At 42.6% G+C, this 18,499-nt stretch overlaps 1 protein-coding gene across 1 annotated transcript in view; it reads right to left on the bottom strand.

Moving 5' to 3' along the window:
* The window catches only part of LOC124775609 (transcription factor GATA-6-like), a 519,105-nt gene that overhangs the window by 143,586 nt on the left and 357,020 nt on the right, over positions 1-18,499 (bottom strand). Inside the window, exons 3-4 of the mRNA XM_047250439.1 lie at positions 13,370-13,476; positions 2,850-3,266 (exon numbers count right to left, since the gene is read on the bottom strand). Coding sequence (XP_047106395.1) covers positions 2,850-3,266; positions 13,370-13,476 — 524 coding nt within the window. The remainder of the gene's footprint in view (positions 1-2,849; positions 3,267-13,369; positions 13,477-18,499) is intronic.

Below are 18,499 nucleotides of genomic sequence, written 5' to 3'. Positions count from 1 at the left end.
ACTCTGCAGCGGAATGTGCACTAGTGTGAAACTTCCTGGCAGATTATAACTTTGTACCGGGGTCTTTACCTCTCACGAGCTAGTGCTCTACCATATTCATCTTCATATTTGGGCACACTACACCGCAAAGTGAAAATTTCATTCTGGAAACATCCCTAACGTTGTGGCTAAGTCATGTCACCGCAATATCTTTTCTTCCAGACGCACTAGTCCCTCAAGTTCACAACAGACGTTGTGTGAACTTTCGAAGATAGGAGCCTAGCAACTGGCGGAAGTACATAGGTCCCTAGTTCGAGTCTCAGTCCGGCACATATTTTTAATCTGCCGGGAAGTTTCGCGATAAGGTCAGATCGCACAACAATTTCATGACTATGGAACACATCGACAAATTTTGCTGGACTGTTCTACGAAATCCAGCATACAGTCCCGATTCAGTAACTTTCAGACTTCCATCTCTTTGGGCCTAAGAAGACTCAGGTTCTGTTGTCAAACTGCAACACAGTGGCTAGCTTGAGCAGATTCAGGTTTATACGCGAGCGGTACTGTGGAAAAGTTTATAACGAATGGTGGTACGAACATTTTAATTCATTACCATACCTAATGAGGCAATATTTATACACACAGATTCGAGACAGTCTATGACTTGAGCGAGGGCACACTTGGCGAAACATGGCCCTTGATCGTGTGTCGTGGGGAATGTTGTACAACCGCCGCTGCTGCTTAGTTCAAAGATAATGTAAGTCACAGGCCTCGTGCAGAGTGGACCATCCCAGAAAACGTAACAGAGAAAAGTTCTTCTGTCGTTACTGTGGGAGGAGTGTGCCTACAACATCAGCTGGGTTGACAACATGGAAGGAGCCAGCGCAAGACACACACTGATGCCAGCAGTCGAAGAAAGGTCAACGGGTTACGTGGTAGAAGAAGTCACTTCTGGATGGACAGAGCTGGAGAGGCGGAGTGTCGTGCAGCCGTCTCTGAAGGATGAGCGAGGCCACGATAGCTGCACTAAATCAGGTTCCAGTGTGCAGGTAAATTCCTCGTTTGTTGTAAAACTCTGATTTCTCCCACTTCTTTCGTCAGCATAGCTTGTGCATTGAAAGTCATTTAGAACACACGCGTTTTTTACCAGAATTCCTGTGTCAATAAATTCTGTGTGTATGCTACCTTCATCCATCGAGAAGCTTTAGAATTGATACCCGATCACAATACTGCTGCTTTATCTTGCCAGTAGGACTAAACCATTGTCCTCCGACCCACAGCGTTTCTGCGAACACTATTTCTATTAGAGTGAGCTTTTACAATTTTAGAGGATTCGTTGAGTAATCTAGTGACAGTACTTTATTGGGATATGGTATTTCAGTTAATCACACTAACACAGACTATGGAAATAATCAATGACCCACAGGTAAACAATTAATCGTAGATGGAGGAGGGAAGTGTGAGGGTGGGGTGAGGGGGTGAGGCCTGGGGAGGTTTATACCACAGTAACTAGTGGAAAAATGACAGTATGTAGCCAAATGTCATGTTGGGACTAACCTGATGCAAGCCTTTCTATTTAATGCCACTTCGGTGGTTACAAGTCGATTTCGCCGCTTATTTTGTAAAGAGGTTTCCGAGGAGGCCACTGGGTAGTGAACCAGAGACTTTCGTGGTAGAAGCCAGCAACGTTAAACAATTTTTGCTTTCTTTAAATATGTTTTTTCGTCGTTATGTCGCCAGTTGTTCTTTGCGGATGTCACATGACTTCTTTCAAATTCCCTCGGCTAGGAAGTCACTCGTAAGGAAACATCGCCAAATCGATAGCATATTTTAAATTTCAACGACGAAAAATACAGACACACTTGTAAGATATCAGCCACAAAAATACTTAGCGCACGAAAATTTCGGACATAATTATGATAGTACGCAGCTTCTGAATATACAGCTTTCAAACCTCTTGCACACTTTTTGTTTGTCATTATCTCCGCCCCACTGCAGCCGCTCAGTGCCCGCTCGCGAAGTGCGGCACTGCGAAGTGACAACCAGCAACTGAAGAACTATTATGAAATGGTGTTCATGATTTTCGATTTGCAATTTAATCATGCCAATCACGTTGAAGAACGCCGCAACTCCTACAAACGTGTTTCATTACAAGGGTGTCAGCTCTTCAATCCAAAGAAAACAAACGCCTGACAGCGATGTTAATGGCTGAATAGCGATACACTACTATTTTAACGACAGACCATTTCATTAAAGTACACTGCATTTGTGAATCGCAACGTGACAGTGTTCAGAGCAAAGACATCTCTGACAGCTACTAAAGGGTGCAAACCGCGCACTTTGACTAAATAAACGAAGCACTATCGCTTCTTTATTCGTCGACATTATGTGCAAGTACCTGTCACAAACTGCTGCTCAGTAGTTCGCGTTCGGATAGTAGGAAGTTGCGATGGGAGTTGAACGAATGACAAACAGCTGCTAGTACGGAGTTTAAAAGCTGTACATTCCGAAGGTCACAATCGCGCATTTTTAGAATCATGGCCCAAATTGTCAGGACTGAACTCTTGCAAGTGTCCTTTTTTCTCCTTAAAATATCAAGTCGAGGTGGTGATGTTCCCTCATTATTTCTTTATTATCGTTCTGCAGTTTCCGTCAGTTCATTTATGACGGTGACCGTGTGAAAAAAAAGACAGTATGTAGCTTAAATACTGCTGTGTTTGAGTTAACGGCGCTTTCCGTAGCTGTTGTAGCTCCCATGAAAAGAATTGGGAGGCATTAGTTTCTGAATGACCCTCGCACGAAGTACACAGGGCAGAACAGAGGAATGTCGTGGTGGCGATACAGGCTGGCAGGTAGCGAGCGGTACTCACTGGCAGTGAGCGCCGGCACGGACAGGGGCGAGGGCGAGGGCGCGGCGGGCGCCGAGGGGTTGGCAGCCCTGGCGCGGCTGGAGGCGGCCAGCGGCGACACGCCGTATTGCTGCAGCGGCGACGCCTCGTACCCCCACAGCGACGCCTCGAACGTCGCGGCGCCGCCCCCGGCGCTCGACGTCGCCGAGGCAGGCTGCGTCGGCGCCGCCGCCGGCGACGGCGTGTAGGGCGAGGGCCGCGTGTGCGACAGGTGCGCCGCCGACGACACCGACACCGCCCCCGGGCTGCTGGCGCCGCCTCCGCCGCCCCCACCGTTGCTCCCCATCGACACCAGAGAGTTGAACCGCTGCGTGAACGGCGGCAGCGACGGCGCCATCTGGCTAGCCTTGTTGATGAGGCTGTAGTCGTCCAGCCCGGCTGCGCGAGGAAGAAGCGATACCTCAGTCTGTGACCATATTCCGATACAGCTAGGGGAATTGGTAGAGCTACACCAAAAAAACCTTGACGGAATGCTATCAAATACATTCAGATTTAGGAAGGACTTCATGTAAGACAGTAACTGCCTGGAAAATATTCAAAACGCAGAGGGATTAAAGACGTTAGCTGGCAGTGGGCATTGATTAAAATCAGTGGAGGAAGTTCCAAATTTGTGCCCAATTGGGATTCGAGCCCGGGTCTCTTGCTTACCAGGCAGATGCTCTGACCACTGTCCCCAGTCATCGCAGCTGCACGGACTACCGTAGCTCGCCTCCCATCAGACCCAAATTTTCAACTTATTCACACACTACTGATGAGGTGCCCATTATCATTACTCACAGCATCGTGCTGATTCCTGTAACAGTTCGATCTTGCAGTATTGGCGTGCCTCCTCGTTGAAGGGATCATTGTTTGTCCTCGCCGAATTATATAAGTGGTGCCTGTTCTTTTGGGCATATTCGAAAGGACAAACACCACATATATGCAAAATGTTCATTACTAAACATCCAGTTCCAATCAGAGACAATTTTCTAACACAGTTTTGGTAAGCAGCAAAAGTTACATTCGAATACAGTTGCGTCAAGAAAGGAACAAAATGTCAAAAATTCGACTGGAAACTGTCTGGTTAGTAGCCAGGTACATGTGGTATAGAACACGTAAAAAAAATAACTTTTGATATGAACCAGAACTGTGCTGGAAAATGGACTTTCACAAAACCCTGGCCAATATTAAAGAATATTTTTATCGCAGTTTACTTGGTGTCATTTCTGAAGTTTATCAGACTCGAGGAACGCAACAAACAGAAAATTTATTCTATTGTTTCCATGCCTGCGAGAAATCTTTATTAAAATATCATCATTATGCGGGTTTATTTACAAAACAAGAAACAACCCATTCGTGCTGGTGATGAATGGTTGAAGTATGCTATAGCTGTTGGGTGTGATGTTACTGGAACTCCCTAGGTCGAGATCATAATACGACATACCTATCATATAATGAAATCTTCAGAAAGTTTGATAAATATGCAACTGGTGTTTCATGGTGTAACACTTTCCATTTCCATCAGTGTACTACTTCGAGTCCATATTTATCAACTGCTTGCGGGATTTTTTAGACTTATCAACACAGTAGCCATCCCATGATTTCCTATACCTGTTCCACTTCGGAGTACAGAATTTTATTACAGAAGCAGTCTTGGCTTTCTAATTTGTATCTCGAGAGAATATTTGTTTTTTTTTTATCTTTTATTTCTAACTTTGAGGTAATATACTCCGCCAGTTGGATCTCTGGTTGGATATCTCAGTAGAATATCGTCATTAGGAAAACTAAGTTTGGCATTCTATGTGTGGCAGCGCAGAATGGTGGATCCCTTCATCAGATAGGTAGCTTAGAGAATTTAAGAAGGGGAGGGGATAGATGGCAATTAGTGAAGTACGGTTGCAGAAAGAACAAGACTTCTTGTCGGGTCATTACAGGATCATGAATACAATATCAGATAGGGGCAATGCAGGAGTAGGCCTAATAATAAATAAGAAAATAAGAATGGGGTAATGTGTTATGAACAACATAGTCGACGCATTGTAGTACTCAAGATAGACACGAAGCCAACATACATCACAGTAGTACAAGTCTGTATGTCTACTAATTCCGCAGATGAAGATACTAGAAGAATGTACAAATGATGAGATAAAGAGATTATTCAAATAATTAAATGAAATGAAAAGTTATTTGTGAATTCGGCAACAGGAAAATGAACAGAATTAAAAAAAAATAGAAGAAAGACATGAACTGGGGAACTACCTGAAGCAGGAAGACACTCGGTGAAATTATGCACAGAGCATAATTTACTTATAGCTGACACATGGTTTAAAACGTTGCAGAAAGACATCTGACGACACCATAAGACTTCAGATTTGTATTATAACTGTCACACAGAGATTTATAAATCAGACACTGTCCTGTAGACGTTTCTCGTGGCGTATGTTGACTCTGATAACACTTATTAGTTATGAGCTGCAGAATAAACCTGAAGAAATCGCAAAAGTTAGGAACTTAAGGAGATGGGACCTGGACACAGCTAATAAATCAGGGATTATGCAACGTTGAACTGAATGAGTAGTTTTGTGAAATGAAAGCAGCAGAGGATCAAATAGGTAAAAAGTCCACGTAGAAATCTGTTAATAACTTAGAAGATACTGAATTTAGCTTAAGAGAGGAGAAAATATAAAAAGACAGCATACGAAGAAAGCGAAAGGAATACAGACGTCTAAAAAATGAGATTCATGAAGTGCAAAACTGTTAAGCAGGAATGGCTAGAAGACAAATGTAAAACTGTAGAAACAAACGTGCCTACGGGAAAGACAGATGCCGTCTACTGGAACAGTGAAGAGACTTTGGAAGAAAGAAAAGCAACTGTATGAATACCAAAAGCTCAGATGGCCAGCCAGTATTAAGCAAAGAAGGGAAGCCTGATAGACGCAAAAACTATATATATGGTCCGTATAAGGGAAACAAACTTGAGGACGATGTTGCAGAAAAAGGAAAGGAAGCAGATGAAGTGATGATATGGCTCTGAGCACTATGGGACCTAGCTTCTCGGGTCATCAGTCCCCTAGAACTACTTAAACCTAACTAACCTAAGAACATCACAAACATCCATGCCCGAGGCAGGATTCGAACCTGCGACCGTAGCGGTCGCGCGGTTCCAGACTGTAGCGCCTAGAACCGCTCGTCCACTGCGGCCGGCTGAAGAGATGATACTGCGAGAAGAATTTGACAGAGCACTGGAAGACCTATGTGGACACCAGGGCCTGGATAGACGACATTCCCTTAAAATTATTCAGATCCTTCGGACAACCAGCCGTGACAAAATTATTCTACCCGGAGTGCAAGACACATGAGAGAGCCGAAATATCCTTTAACTTTAGAAAGAATTCCAAAAAAAGGTAGGTGGTGACAGGTGTGAATGCTACCGAACCATCAGTCAACAATGCGAAATATTGACAAGATTTATTTGCAGTCGAACGGAAAAATTGGTAAAACTCAATCTTAGGGAAGATCAATTTGGATTCAAGAGAAATGTAGAAACACACGAGGCAAAACTGACCCTACGACCTATCTTAGAGGATAAGTTGCAGAAAGGCAAAACTATCTCCGTAGCAGTAGTAGATTTAGTGAAAGCATTTGATAGTGTGGACTAGACTAAACTCTTTAAAATGTTGAATGGCGCAAGGAGTGAAAAGTTATGAACAGCTTGCTCATAAACGAGACTGCAGTTATAGTGTATCTAAGGACGTAAAAGGGAAGCTGTACTCGATAAGGGGGAGAGGCATGGTTTTAGCTATCCCAATTCTTATTCCATCAGTACAATGAGAAAGCTGTGAAGGAAACCAATGAGAAATTTGGTAAACGAATTAAAGTTCTTGGAGAAGAAATAAAAACTTTGCACTTTGTCGATGGCATTGTTATTCTGCCAGAGACAGCAAAGGGCTTGGAAGAGCATTTTAGTGGAATGGATGCTATCTAGAAGAGAAATTATACGATGACCGTTAACAGAACACGAATCATGGAATGTAGTCAAATTGAATCAGGCTATGCTGTGGGAATTAGATTAGTGAATGAAACGCTGAAAGAAGCGGATGAGTTTTTGTTATTTTGGGACATTTCCCACCAGACGAGTGACATTTATCCCTGTTCATACGCATCCAACAAGCCAATCAGTGCTCGTGGAACATGTGGGCATGAAATTCCTAGAAACAGTGGCGCCAGATCCATCCAGCACACGTTACGGCTTTCGATGGCCACTTAATGCTCGCCCATTAAGATGCAAAACGAGATCGCTATCTTTTCTTTTCTTTTTCTTTTTCTTCTTTTCTTTTTTTTTTTCTTTCCTGTTCCCCCCTCCAAGTTCTGTTCTCACTTTAGATCACACGTGAGCCAGAACTGCAGAAACCTTGTTGTTTCCAGATAGTAAATCTACTAGACATTTTTATTATTATTGGTCGTTTACCATTTTAACCTTCTTAATAATCCAAAAAGTTCTTTCTCTCTTCGGGTCACTTTGTGGCAGACTTAGCATGGAAACATCCCATTTTTAATTATGTTTTCTAGTGTATGACTGTATCCTCGGTTCTTGTTCTCTTATGCATTTATGTGGTAACTGTATTCACAAGACCGTTCACTCTTTCCTCTCCCTCACACATTTCAAACCGACGTTGGCTAACTTCTCACCTATCCCGCAGAGATGTTAAATGGACATCAGCCGTCTCTTCCGTAATACTTTCTATGTTGTTCTATACCAGGGCGTGCTGAAAAGTAATCCCTCCGAATATCTTATGTGAAAACTTAAACTTTTTAAATAAAACTAACGTTATTAATATTCTACCTCTGTATTATTCATGTCTATGTATTTATTTCTCAATGTAGCCATCCTGGCCATGAAACATTTGTCCCAACGAGAGAGAAGTTTGTTCATACCGCCACTGTAGAATGTCTGACTTTGTTGACAGAGCCACAGTCTCACCTCTGCTCGCACCACTTCATCACTATTGAACTTAAATTCTCGAAAGTGTTCTCTAAGTTTTGTAAAAAGATGAAAATCTGGTGGTTCCAAGACTGTATGCAGGATGATTAATGACAGTGAACCTAATGCTTCAGATTGTTGCACGTACAGTAGCGATACAAACCGTCATATATTACAATTCGGAGCCCTCTGACGCCAGACGGCTGAAAATATGTAGACGTGAAAAATAAATATGTAGAACCTTAATTTTTTTATTTAAAAAGCTTTAAGAGTTTTTACAAAAAAAATTAGAAGGCATTACTTTTCAGCACGTCCTCGTATTTTAATATGTCTTAATTACTAGATTTCTGCTGCTGTTATCATATCTAATATCCTCATAACAAAGCTACTTTCACTTACTTCTAACTTGTTTAAAATATAACTCAGTACATCATATTTGTTCATATACACGCACTCTGGTTTCACTACTGTACTATAGTATACTAATTCAATTTCTTCTGGTAAACATGTTTTGTCGTAATTTTTTCTTTGTTCCGTATGCTCTCTCCAACTATTATTTATCTACCCATTATTTTCATTTATTTACTTTCTCTTTGAGATCTATAGCTGTCGTTAATTTTTTCAGGTATGTTTTATAACTGTCTACAATTTGGTTACTTCTTCAGATATTCTTTACATCGGAATTCAAGAGGATTGATTCATATAGCTCTTGTATTTATATGCCTAAATCCTCTGCAAATCTAAGATATTTTATTCTGTTATTTCTATCCTTCCACCGAAGCATAGCTGGTGATATTCTATATTCTTCTAGTTATTAATTCCAGTTCCTTACTATTTTCTCGAACACATAACTGGTGACAAGTGGGGATAAACCACCACTTTACCAAATAGTTCAGTAATTGTGAACCGTATAAGCATTTCGATCAGAAGTTTCGAGAAGCCTCACGAACAAATGTTATTTTAATTTTCTCCGTTAAGAAATCCAACAGTGTTTTCAAAACCATAAATAATGCTAATTTGTATCTGCATTACAGTGTTCTTTGGAGATAAATATCCAAACATGCTTTGCAATTTATTATATCGTCAGCATATCGTACATTATATATGTATTTGAGTGTTCATCATATTTATAAACAAATGCGCTCGCTAGAACTCCAGGAGCTTTTCTACTCTTTCGTTTCAATCCGCCATCGGTTATCTAGAAGACTTCAAAGACTTAATTGATGTTAGAAAGAAACTGCATCACTTACAGGAAGTATTCTAGGCATGAATATGGGATCAACTATGGTTTGAGTAATGGTGAATGCAGGGCATGTACAGAGAAAGGCAACGCCAATTTTGAAAGGTTTCTCTGACCCGCAGGAGAGAATAACATTAAATGTTCTTCACTCCTCTAGGTTTCCCTTCCTTAGAAACTGCGAAAATAAAATCTAACTAATAACAGCTCGCACAAAGGGCATATAAGTAATTGATTTTTCGGCACCACATCCATGAAGGGCCAAAAATTTGGATATTTGGTTGAAGGAAAATGCAGTTTTGCCGCTACCTTAGATTGATATGGAAATTAGAAGTCTAGTCAATATGTGCGATACACCGTCTGCTCTTAAATTTTCTGACTTTGACTATAGTAAACAATTATAAGTTTGGTGTCTACTAAATGCGCTTTTCAACAGTATTTAAGAATGATTCACGGGAATTATAGTAAATAACAACACGGTACTGAAGAGAGAGGACCCTAATCGCAATTAACTCACAGAAATGACATGCAATATCTCAAGTGCCTTCTAAGAAAACATGCATTCTATTGCAAACCTAGATAAACAAGTGGTCTGATACAAGTTTTCCTCAGTTCAAGACAACAGTGGTTACTGGGCTGCATTTTATACACGATACTTTGACTGGCGGCCCAATCGTCTTCTTCGGCTTCATCAAACAAAGTCTGAAGCTAAATTGAGGTCATGACCTTGTCTACTAAACAGCAGAATAGTGTAGCACACACAACCAAGTCAAACGGCGGATTGTTCCTGGCACAACTAATTCCACTGCTGCATTCAGATTACCTACAATGAGCCGTATTTCACCACCAAACCTGGGAACAAAGAATAGCCTACTGAGGGAACATAAGAAAACCTGTAACAACCAGCAGCTGCCAATTCATCCGAATCAACAGACTCCGCTCCAGGCATTCACCGCTCAGAATAGCTAGCAGCATGGTGGGCCATAACTTCAATTCCAGGAAGCCTGGACCAAGAATGCTACAATAACTCCCCATCGGAGTCCTTAGCTTTCTCGAAGTCAACAACAAACCGTGGGAACTTGATACGCCACGTAGGACTAACCATGGGAGATGGGATAACTTATTATACAGATGAGGAAAAATTACCACTGCAGAGGGCACCTGTGGCTTCCCAAAACGGACTTCAGATACATTGTAAAAAATAAGCAAACGCCGTCTTGGTCTCAGATCGTCTTGAATCATCGCACTGCGAAGTGCAGTTTGTCAGAACTGCACTTTCCGTTGCCAGACATAAAGATAATATGCACCGCAAATTGCAACCAGTAGTCGATAAATAAAAAGTTATGATCCTGATGGTGTTTTTTTAGTTATTATAACAAACGGGTTACGGTTCGTTAGACATGGCGTCTATTATGGAGTTCAGGCATATTGCTGGAAAGAGTCATCAAAATTCGTTTCCTGGAAATCTCTTTGACTTCTTCGACTCTACAGCAGATGTGAACAATTATGTAAAAACGGCGTGTCTGTAAATTTAGAAATAAAAATAAAATATGTACGTAATTTACAAATTGGTTTCTAAATGACATACGATTACTAACAACAATTGAACCCTCCGCAAAAGAAAAGATTTTACGACATCTTTATTTCCACAAATTTCGCACTTAAGTTGCACCACGGTACTGACCTCGTATTTCGTAATAGTGAAAGGAAATAAGACGAGACTAGTATCGTGGTGGAAAGTTAAGTTTCCGGGACACGAAAAATTTGTCGGGAAACCTAAAATGCCGTGACGGAGGTTTCAACTTAAACGAGGCTCAGGGTTCGAACCACAATTTGTTGAGATGTCCAAGCCATCTCATTCATCACAGCTGGAAAACACTGAGAGAATGAGAGATTCAGGGAATTACAATGGGGCTCCGAAAAACAAACAAGCAAGGATCAATGGGAGCAGGGGAACAGGGAGTCGAATTCGCCAATACATCATCTGATCAAAAGTATCCGGACAGTAGTGTGGGGTGTGTCTACCTTAGCCTTGATGACTGCTTCAGCTCTGCTGGGGTCACTTTCAGTAAGGTGTCGGAATATCTGTGGAGGAATGATAACTCATTCTTCCTCAAGAATCGAAACCAGAGGAAGCAGCGTTGTTGAACCCTGGGGTTTGTAGTGAAGTTGATGTTCTAACTCATACCAGAGGAGTTACACTGGGTTTAGGTCGGGGCACTGAGCAGACAAGCCTATTTTTGGAAATGTTATTGTTCACAAACTATTGGTCACAGATGCAGCTTAATGACTGGGTCGTAAACTGCTGACACAGTCAGCGTCTCCGAATTGCCTCTCTACTGTATGCAGTAAACAATATTTTAAACTGCGGTCATATCCTTCGGCATTTAGCGTTTTCTTGAGTACAATAAGGGGACTACACACTAAACACGAAAAATACGCCAATGCTGTAACACTGCTTCCTCGTTTCTTCACTGTTGTTACTGCACATGATGGCAGGTAACGTTCTACAGGCATTAGTCAAACCCAAACTCACTCAGTGCGTTGCCACAGGATATTAGCGCGATTCACCATTCCAAATCACTCGCTTCCAGTCACCTACTGTTCATTGGCGTCACTCTACACGCCACTTCATGCATCACTGACTAAAGAGATGTGTGGCTTGTGAGGAGCTGTTCGGCCAGTGTAGCCCGTCCTTTTTAACTCCATTCGCGCAGTCACTGTGCTAGTTGGACAGCGGGCAGCAGTTTGGAGCTCAGGAGTGATCAATTCCATTCTTTTTTTCAGCCACCGTCCACAATTCTCGATGGTCCCTGTGTGTCAGTACATGAGGTCTGCCTGGTGGTGATTTGGCTATGCATTTTTCCTTCGCATTTCCAGTTCACGTCACCAATAGTCTTTTTATGTATACAGACTGAAGCAGCGAGTAAAAATCTGTGCTCTCCTGCTTACTAGGCTGGTGCGTTATCCACTAATACTCCTTGGCACACCGTTTCTCACTACTGCACGGATTACCCTGGCACGCCCCCTCCTGGATCCAAATTCTCACTGCCGCCACAGTCTACTTCAGATTTCCCCGTGTACACGAAGAGAATTGCTGAGGCTCTCAATGTTCTGAAAAAATTTTGAAAATTTGTGGTAAGTTCCCATGGGGCCAAACTGCTGAGGTCATCGGTCCCTAGGCTTATGCACCACTTAATGTAACTTAAACTAACTGATGCTAAGGACAACACATATCCATGCCCGAGGGATGACTAACTTCCGACGGGAGGAGCTGCGCAAACCGTGACAAGGCGCCCTAGACTGCACCACTCCTTGTTCTGGAATAGCACCTCAGCACTGACGTAAATGGGGAATCCAGTCTGAAACCCAGGTGCGGGAAGCTATACAAATTAAATGACACAATTTCAGAGAATTTACTGGACTCATGCAGTATAGCTTTATGAGTATAAACCGAAGCAGCGAGTAGAAATTTATACCAATGCCGGAAAAACAAGTCTCTACGGTAAGCTTCATGAGGGTTGGAATGTCCCTGCTGGATGTGTTACTCAGATGACATTCAACGACTAGTGCATATTCGAAGTTCCTGACCTCTCCTGACCGACCCATTTGCTTCTCTAACATCAACACAACCAGCCTTTACCGAGTGAGGTGGCGCAGTGGTTAGCACATTGCACTCGCATTAGGGAGGACGATGGTTCAAACCCACGTCCGACCATCCTGATTTATGTTTCCAGTGATTTCCTTAAACCGCTTGAGACAAGTGACGGGATGGTTCCTTTGAAAGGGCACGCCCAACTTCCTTCCCCATCCTTCACTAATACGATGGGATCAATGACGTCGCTGTTTGGTCCCCTCGTCCGAATCAACCAACCAACAGTCCCCGCCTGTTCTCACATTGGCAGATCGGCCTCTTCTGACTTCAGTCCACATTACTTCCGGATACATTTGATGAGACAGTCAAAACAGCGGCGAGACACCAACAATACTTGACAGTATGGTTGGTGTCCAGTCCGCGAGTTCGAGTGACACAGTTCGCATCACTTGGACACGACGATGGTTGGGTCCGTCGTCCAAATATCGTGCATGAAATGTAATCAACGACCTTGCTAAGCCCCAGGAAGTACGCCACTCCGAGGAAACCTGTGAGATCGCAAAGGCAATAGCGAATTTAGCTGTCCTGTGTGTACTTCTGTAGTTGCATTTTCTGGACAATTACAGCGTATGATGGGGAGGGCAAGTTGTAAGTTTACAGAGACTGGATGCGGTGAATTAGAGACGTACCTTGCGTCCACATGGGCGACGTTGCGACGGCCTGGCCGACGTCAGCGGCGCTGGTGGTGAGGTAGGACATGGAGCTGGGGTACAGTGTGCTCCGAGAGTACAGCGGGCTGCAACACCAACAAAAGTACAGCGTCAGCGAAATCTGAGCTCGAGGCGTCCAGGAGCTAGCGCCCTAAATCACTCATTTGGGGGGCAGCAGGATGTGGCGCTAGCAATTACTGCACACGACAGTCACTCCTAACCAAAGCAAAGCATAGAGGCGCTATCCTGGTTTTTAAGGGGCAGCCTACCTCAGCCCTCGTCTCCACCCCTGCTTGTCATGCAACAGTCTAGTCTCCGTTCTCTCTACGGTTCATGCTTCCTCCATGTTACACAAAAAAGCGGACCAGATCCGACAATCGCGTGACTGTTGGTTTTTACATCAATAGTGCATCACCCTACATTTCTACATTAAATTTAACAGTTTTTACTAAAATTATTTCAAGTCATCAGCTTCAATAAAACATAACATATTGTAATTTTTTTTCAGAACCAAGTACCCTGATCCTCTGGTAACACCATATGTGATTCTTTTATCTCCAAACAGTATATTTAATTGGGTACGGAGATGTATTTTATAGTTGTTACCGTCGTTCTTTTTCTTCAGATTGTTATCTACAGCAGCTTTTAAGTCAACAGGCTGTTAAATTTCGTTTGATCACTTATTTTTTGGGAGTTTTTGCTGATGCCTGAACCTGCTAGGCACCACAGAGAACTTAAACGTGTTAATATTTGCAGCTTTTCAACACAATAAACAGCAACATCAAGCATTGATTACAGCCTGAAAAGAACTGCTACGAGAGCGTAATTACCATCCTCAGGTTCAAAGTATGCAATTGGTCATCTCTGTAAACTGCCCATGTTCTTAGTATTGTCAGTCTGAAGACTGGTTTGACGCAGCTTTCTCCGCTAGTCTATACAGTGCAAGCCTCATCTCTGCAAGTGGCTACGAAGTAGTTCACCAAGATCCCATACAACAGTGCGATAACGAAAAGCACAAAGATCCAGCTTGTTAAAGCGCTCGTGTTTTTAGTCCTCTTTTACGGTTGCGAAACACGGACCCTTAAGGTCAGAAACAACCAGCGTATTGAGGCAAGAAAAGCGTTGGAGCCAGGCCCGCACGCAGTAGGTGAAGGGGCGGGGGGGGGGGGGGGGGCAGTAGCCCCTGCCTCGCTCTCTCCCCCTCCCCCCCCTCCCAAAATGTTTGGGTTTAAATGGTTCAAATGGCTCTGAGCACTATGCGACTTAACTTCTGAGGTCATCAGTCGCCTAGAACTTAGAACTAATTAAACCTAACTAACCTAATGACATCACACACATCCATGCCCGAGGCAGGATTCGAACCTGCGACCGTAGCGGTCACGCGGTTCCAGACTGAAGCGCCTTTAACCGCACGGCCACACCGGCCGGCTGTTTGGGTTTAGGCTTATACTGGATACAATGGGGTTTTTCTAGTAGCATTGAGACTGATAATGCAGTAACACTGCTGTAAATTAAATAAATATTAATCTAGCAGTTTTGTGGAAATTTGAGCTATTACCACTTTTATGAATCTTTTAAGGCGAATGAAAACAGCAAATCAATTCTTGACCACTGCCAGTCTGATCTGTTAAAAGGTTCAATCGAATCTGTATATTATAATTTAACAGGTCACAATAGGAAAAATTAGCTTTCCGGTTTGCTGCCTCGTTCCCCACTCCCCAAAAAATCTTTCGTGGGAACCTGGTCGGTGCTGATGCAGGACGCTGCGTATGAAATGGTGTCTCTAGAAAATAATCGTGGAAGGAAAGGTCGAGGGCACGAGGGAGGTACCAGGACCAGGTAGATGTATCAAATCAAGAATATCTCCAGTCCGTCTCTTCAACAGACTCTAAGAAAAGCTGGTAACAGTCCCCAGTCCCAGATGGAGACGCTTGGTTCGTGGGGTCACAACGCTCAGCAATGAGCACAACGACCTATCATGAAGGTGACAATCCTGGCAATTCCTTGATGCTTTTGGATGTGGTCTATAAACCGATCCCTTCTTTTAGTCAAGTCAAGTTCTGGCATAAATTTCATTTTCTTCAGTTCGATTCAGAACGTTCTTCTCAATTATTCGATCTATAAATCTAACTGTTAACATTCTTCTGTAGCACCACGTTTCAAAACATTTTCTTCTTTTCTTGTCTGAATTGCCTATCGTCCACGCTTCCATTCTGCACAAGGCTGTACTCCCGACAAATATCTTCACAGAAGATTTTGCAACACATTCGGTTTTAAAATTTTCGTTTTCTTTCGTAAACGTTTTCTTGACATTTCCAGTGTATATTTCATGTCGTTTCCATTCAGCTATCACTTATTTTACTGCCCATAAAGCAAAACTCATCAGTTTCTTAATCTAATTCCCCGAATATCGCCCGATTTAACAAGACTACCTTTCTTATCCTTGTTTGTTTTTGTAGATATTCGTCTTAAAAAATTTCAAGACACTATCCATTCCGTTCAGCCAACACAAAGGTCAACTACCATCTCTGCATATTGGTTAGTTTTCACCAAGTGAGGTCTCGCAGGATGTGGGTACTGCGGTTTTTGCGTATGTCTGGTTATGATTAGCCATTAAATGTTCAAATGTGTGTGAAATCTTATGGGACTTAACTGCTATGGTCGTCAGTCCCTAAGCTTACACACTACTTAACCTAAATTATCCTAAGGACAAACACACACACACTCATTCCCGAGGGAGGACTCGAACCTCCGCCGGGACCAGCCGCACAGTCCATGACTGCAGCGCCTGAGACCGCTCGGCTAATCCCGCTCGGCGATTAGCCATTAATACGTGTTCATCTGGAGATAGACTGGCCGAAAGTTTAACGGCAGAGGAAAAAAGTGCCAAGATAAAACCTAAGAGAAAAAAAACCTCTGCGAGAGTCCTTTGCTGTTTGTGAGAGATTTTTTACGACGTCATCGGTAGACTTCAAATTTTTTATTTCTTATCCCTGAACGTTAGATCTTTCTCCAAGCTTTTCTTTGGCTTCCAAAACAACATGCTTCATGAACAGATTGAATAACGTCGCGGATGTGCCAAAATACTGTCTTAGGCCCTACTCAACCACTACTTCGCTTTCATGCCTTTCGACTTTTCCGAATGACGTCTGGTTTCTGTACAAGTTGCGTATATACATTTTTGTTTCTGTATTTCATTCCTGCTACCTCCAGAATTTCAAGGACTGTATTCCAATCAACACTATCAAAAGATTTCTCTAAAGCGTTCTCTAAATCTTCGCCTGCTTCGATTATTATTTTGTACTGTCTTAACTAAACGAAATGCTTCTTTAACCTTGTTTCACAAACTTTACTATTACTGCGCTATCTAGGGATAGGGTTGAAAGTCAATTTTATACTTACATATCTGGTCCCAAATATGAGAAACAGGCAAAGATAAACGTGTCAACTTTTTAACCTATCGATTCTAGACTTAAACTATGAAATTTATCTCTGTTGACAATTTTGAGAGTATCTAGTATCTGTGTAGGGGAACGAAACTATCAGGTTCATTTATTTTTGTCAGAATACAATTGGGTATTGCCGGCCATCAGTGCCGTACGATCGTTGCATTTCATTTCATTTCATTGCGCTCATCGGCAGGTACACCCATCACATGGCTGGGCAAAGTACCTACTGACGGTATCAGTCGATAACAAAACGAAAACTTGTACAGCTCAACTAACAAAAGTACTGAAATTATTAAAAACAACATAAAATAATAAGAAAGCACACGAATAATGAACGCTTTCCGCCAGTTTTTTTATTCAGAATAACAGCTGACTTTTCATCGCTTATTCTCTCTTAAAAAAGCTAGGTGTGTGATATAAAAATGCAGACATTCTCAGCTAATTTCGCAGGTGAAATGAAGGTATATGTGGGAGAAAGTACCGACCCTGAACTCAGCAAGGATCAATTTGATCAAAGTACACTCTGTGTTTTCGATCAGTTCTGTCTGCTTCATAAATTTTCTAGGCATATTCAGTGTTCTTGTCTTTGAATTTAACCATTATATTACATGCGGTAATTGAAAATGTCTCTCTCTTTCGTGATCACTTTGTTCTGCCAAGCCCTTCAAATGCCCTCGTGTTTTCAGCTGAGTGCCACAGGCTTCTTCGATCAGTGTTGCAAATAGCTTATTAATTGTCATCGCAGGCGAAGGTGAGTAGCAGGGGACGTCGCTTCAAGATGACACTACAACTGTTCAAATAATCGGAGAAGATTTCAGGGAAGTGTATGATATTTTGTGATTATCACCAGAAAAATGTCTAATATCCTCCTAGGTCAATAAGTTGGTGTAAGTATTTGAAATTCTAAGACATGAATTGATGTGTACAGCCAGAAGCTGTATCTTCAGAAACGAAACTTAACAGCTTTGATCAAATAGGTTTGAAAACCGTTAACCACGCTTCGAGTTTCCGGATTTTCTCTATCGGGGAATGTCTTGTACGTTGTTCATGTTGCTGCCCATCAAGGATCGTGACTAGGCAGATAACAGAGCCATTAAGAGGGGTCACTGAACGAGGGGGTAATCGCTTGTACAGTGAAAATTAATCTGTGTTCCGGGGGGAAAAGTAGCGCCTTGAGAGATAGAGCCGGGGCCAGACGATGCCAGCTCACCAAACGACTAGCAAGACAACGAACCCAAAACGGCGCTCGGCTGGCTGGGGAATCCGCCGTCACGAGAAGGCCGCGCTGAATCTGCTGCCTGACTTTGGCGGTCATTGAGAGTAAGGATCCTTGACGGAGCGAGTAATTTTCACCAAGTTGATCTACGGCCGATTAAGTAGTAAGGTGTTTAGCGAAAACAGTACAAAATACATATATAGACAGAGATAAAAGAGATAACCTCGATGTCACTGTCAGAAACTAATAAGGAAGCTGCAAGTTCTAGACTGCGAGCGTAATTTCGATAAACGTTTTAAATGGAGTTAAATGCAATTTGTGGATCTCCGCCGCTCAGAGCTTACATATCCCCTGCACTCCACCTCGTCTCCCGTGTCGGGTTGCTTTGCACAACTCGCATCCTGTATCATGTCCTCTGTTTCCCCTCTGTGCTCTTCCTGGAGC

This window comes from Schistocerca piceifrons, chromosome 2 (genome assembly GCF_021461385.2).
Source record: "Schistocerca piceifrons isolate TAMUIC-IGC-003096 chromosome 2, iqSchPice1.1, whole genome shotgun sequence".
In the NCBI taxonomy this organism is placed as follows: domain Eukaryota; kingdom Metazoa; phylum Arthropoda; class Insecta; order Orthoptera; family Acrididae; genus Schistocerca; species Schistocerca piceifrons.
This window is presented reverse-complemented; position numbering and strand designations above follow the sequence as displayed.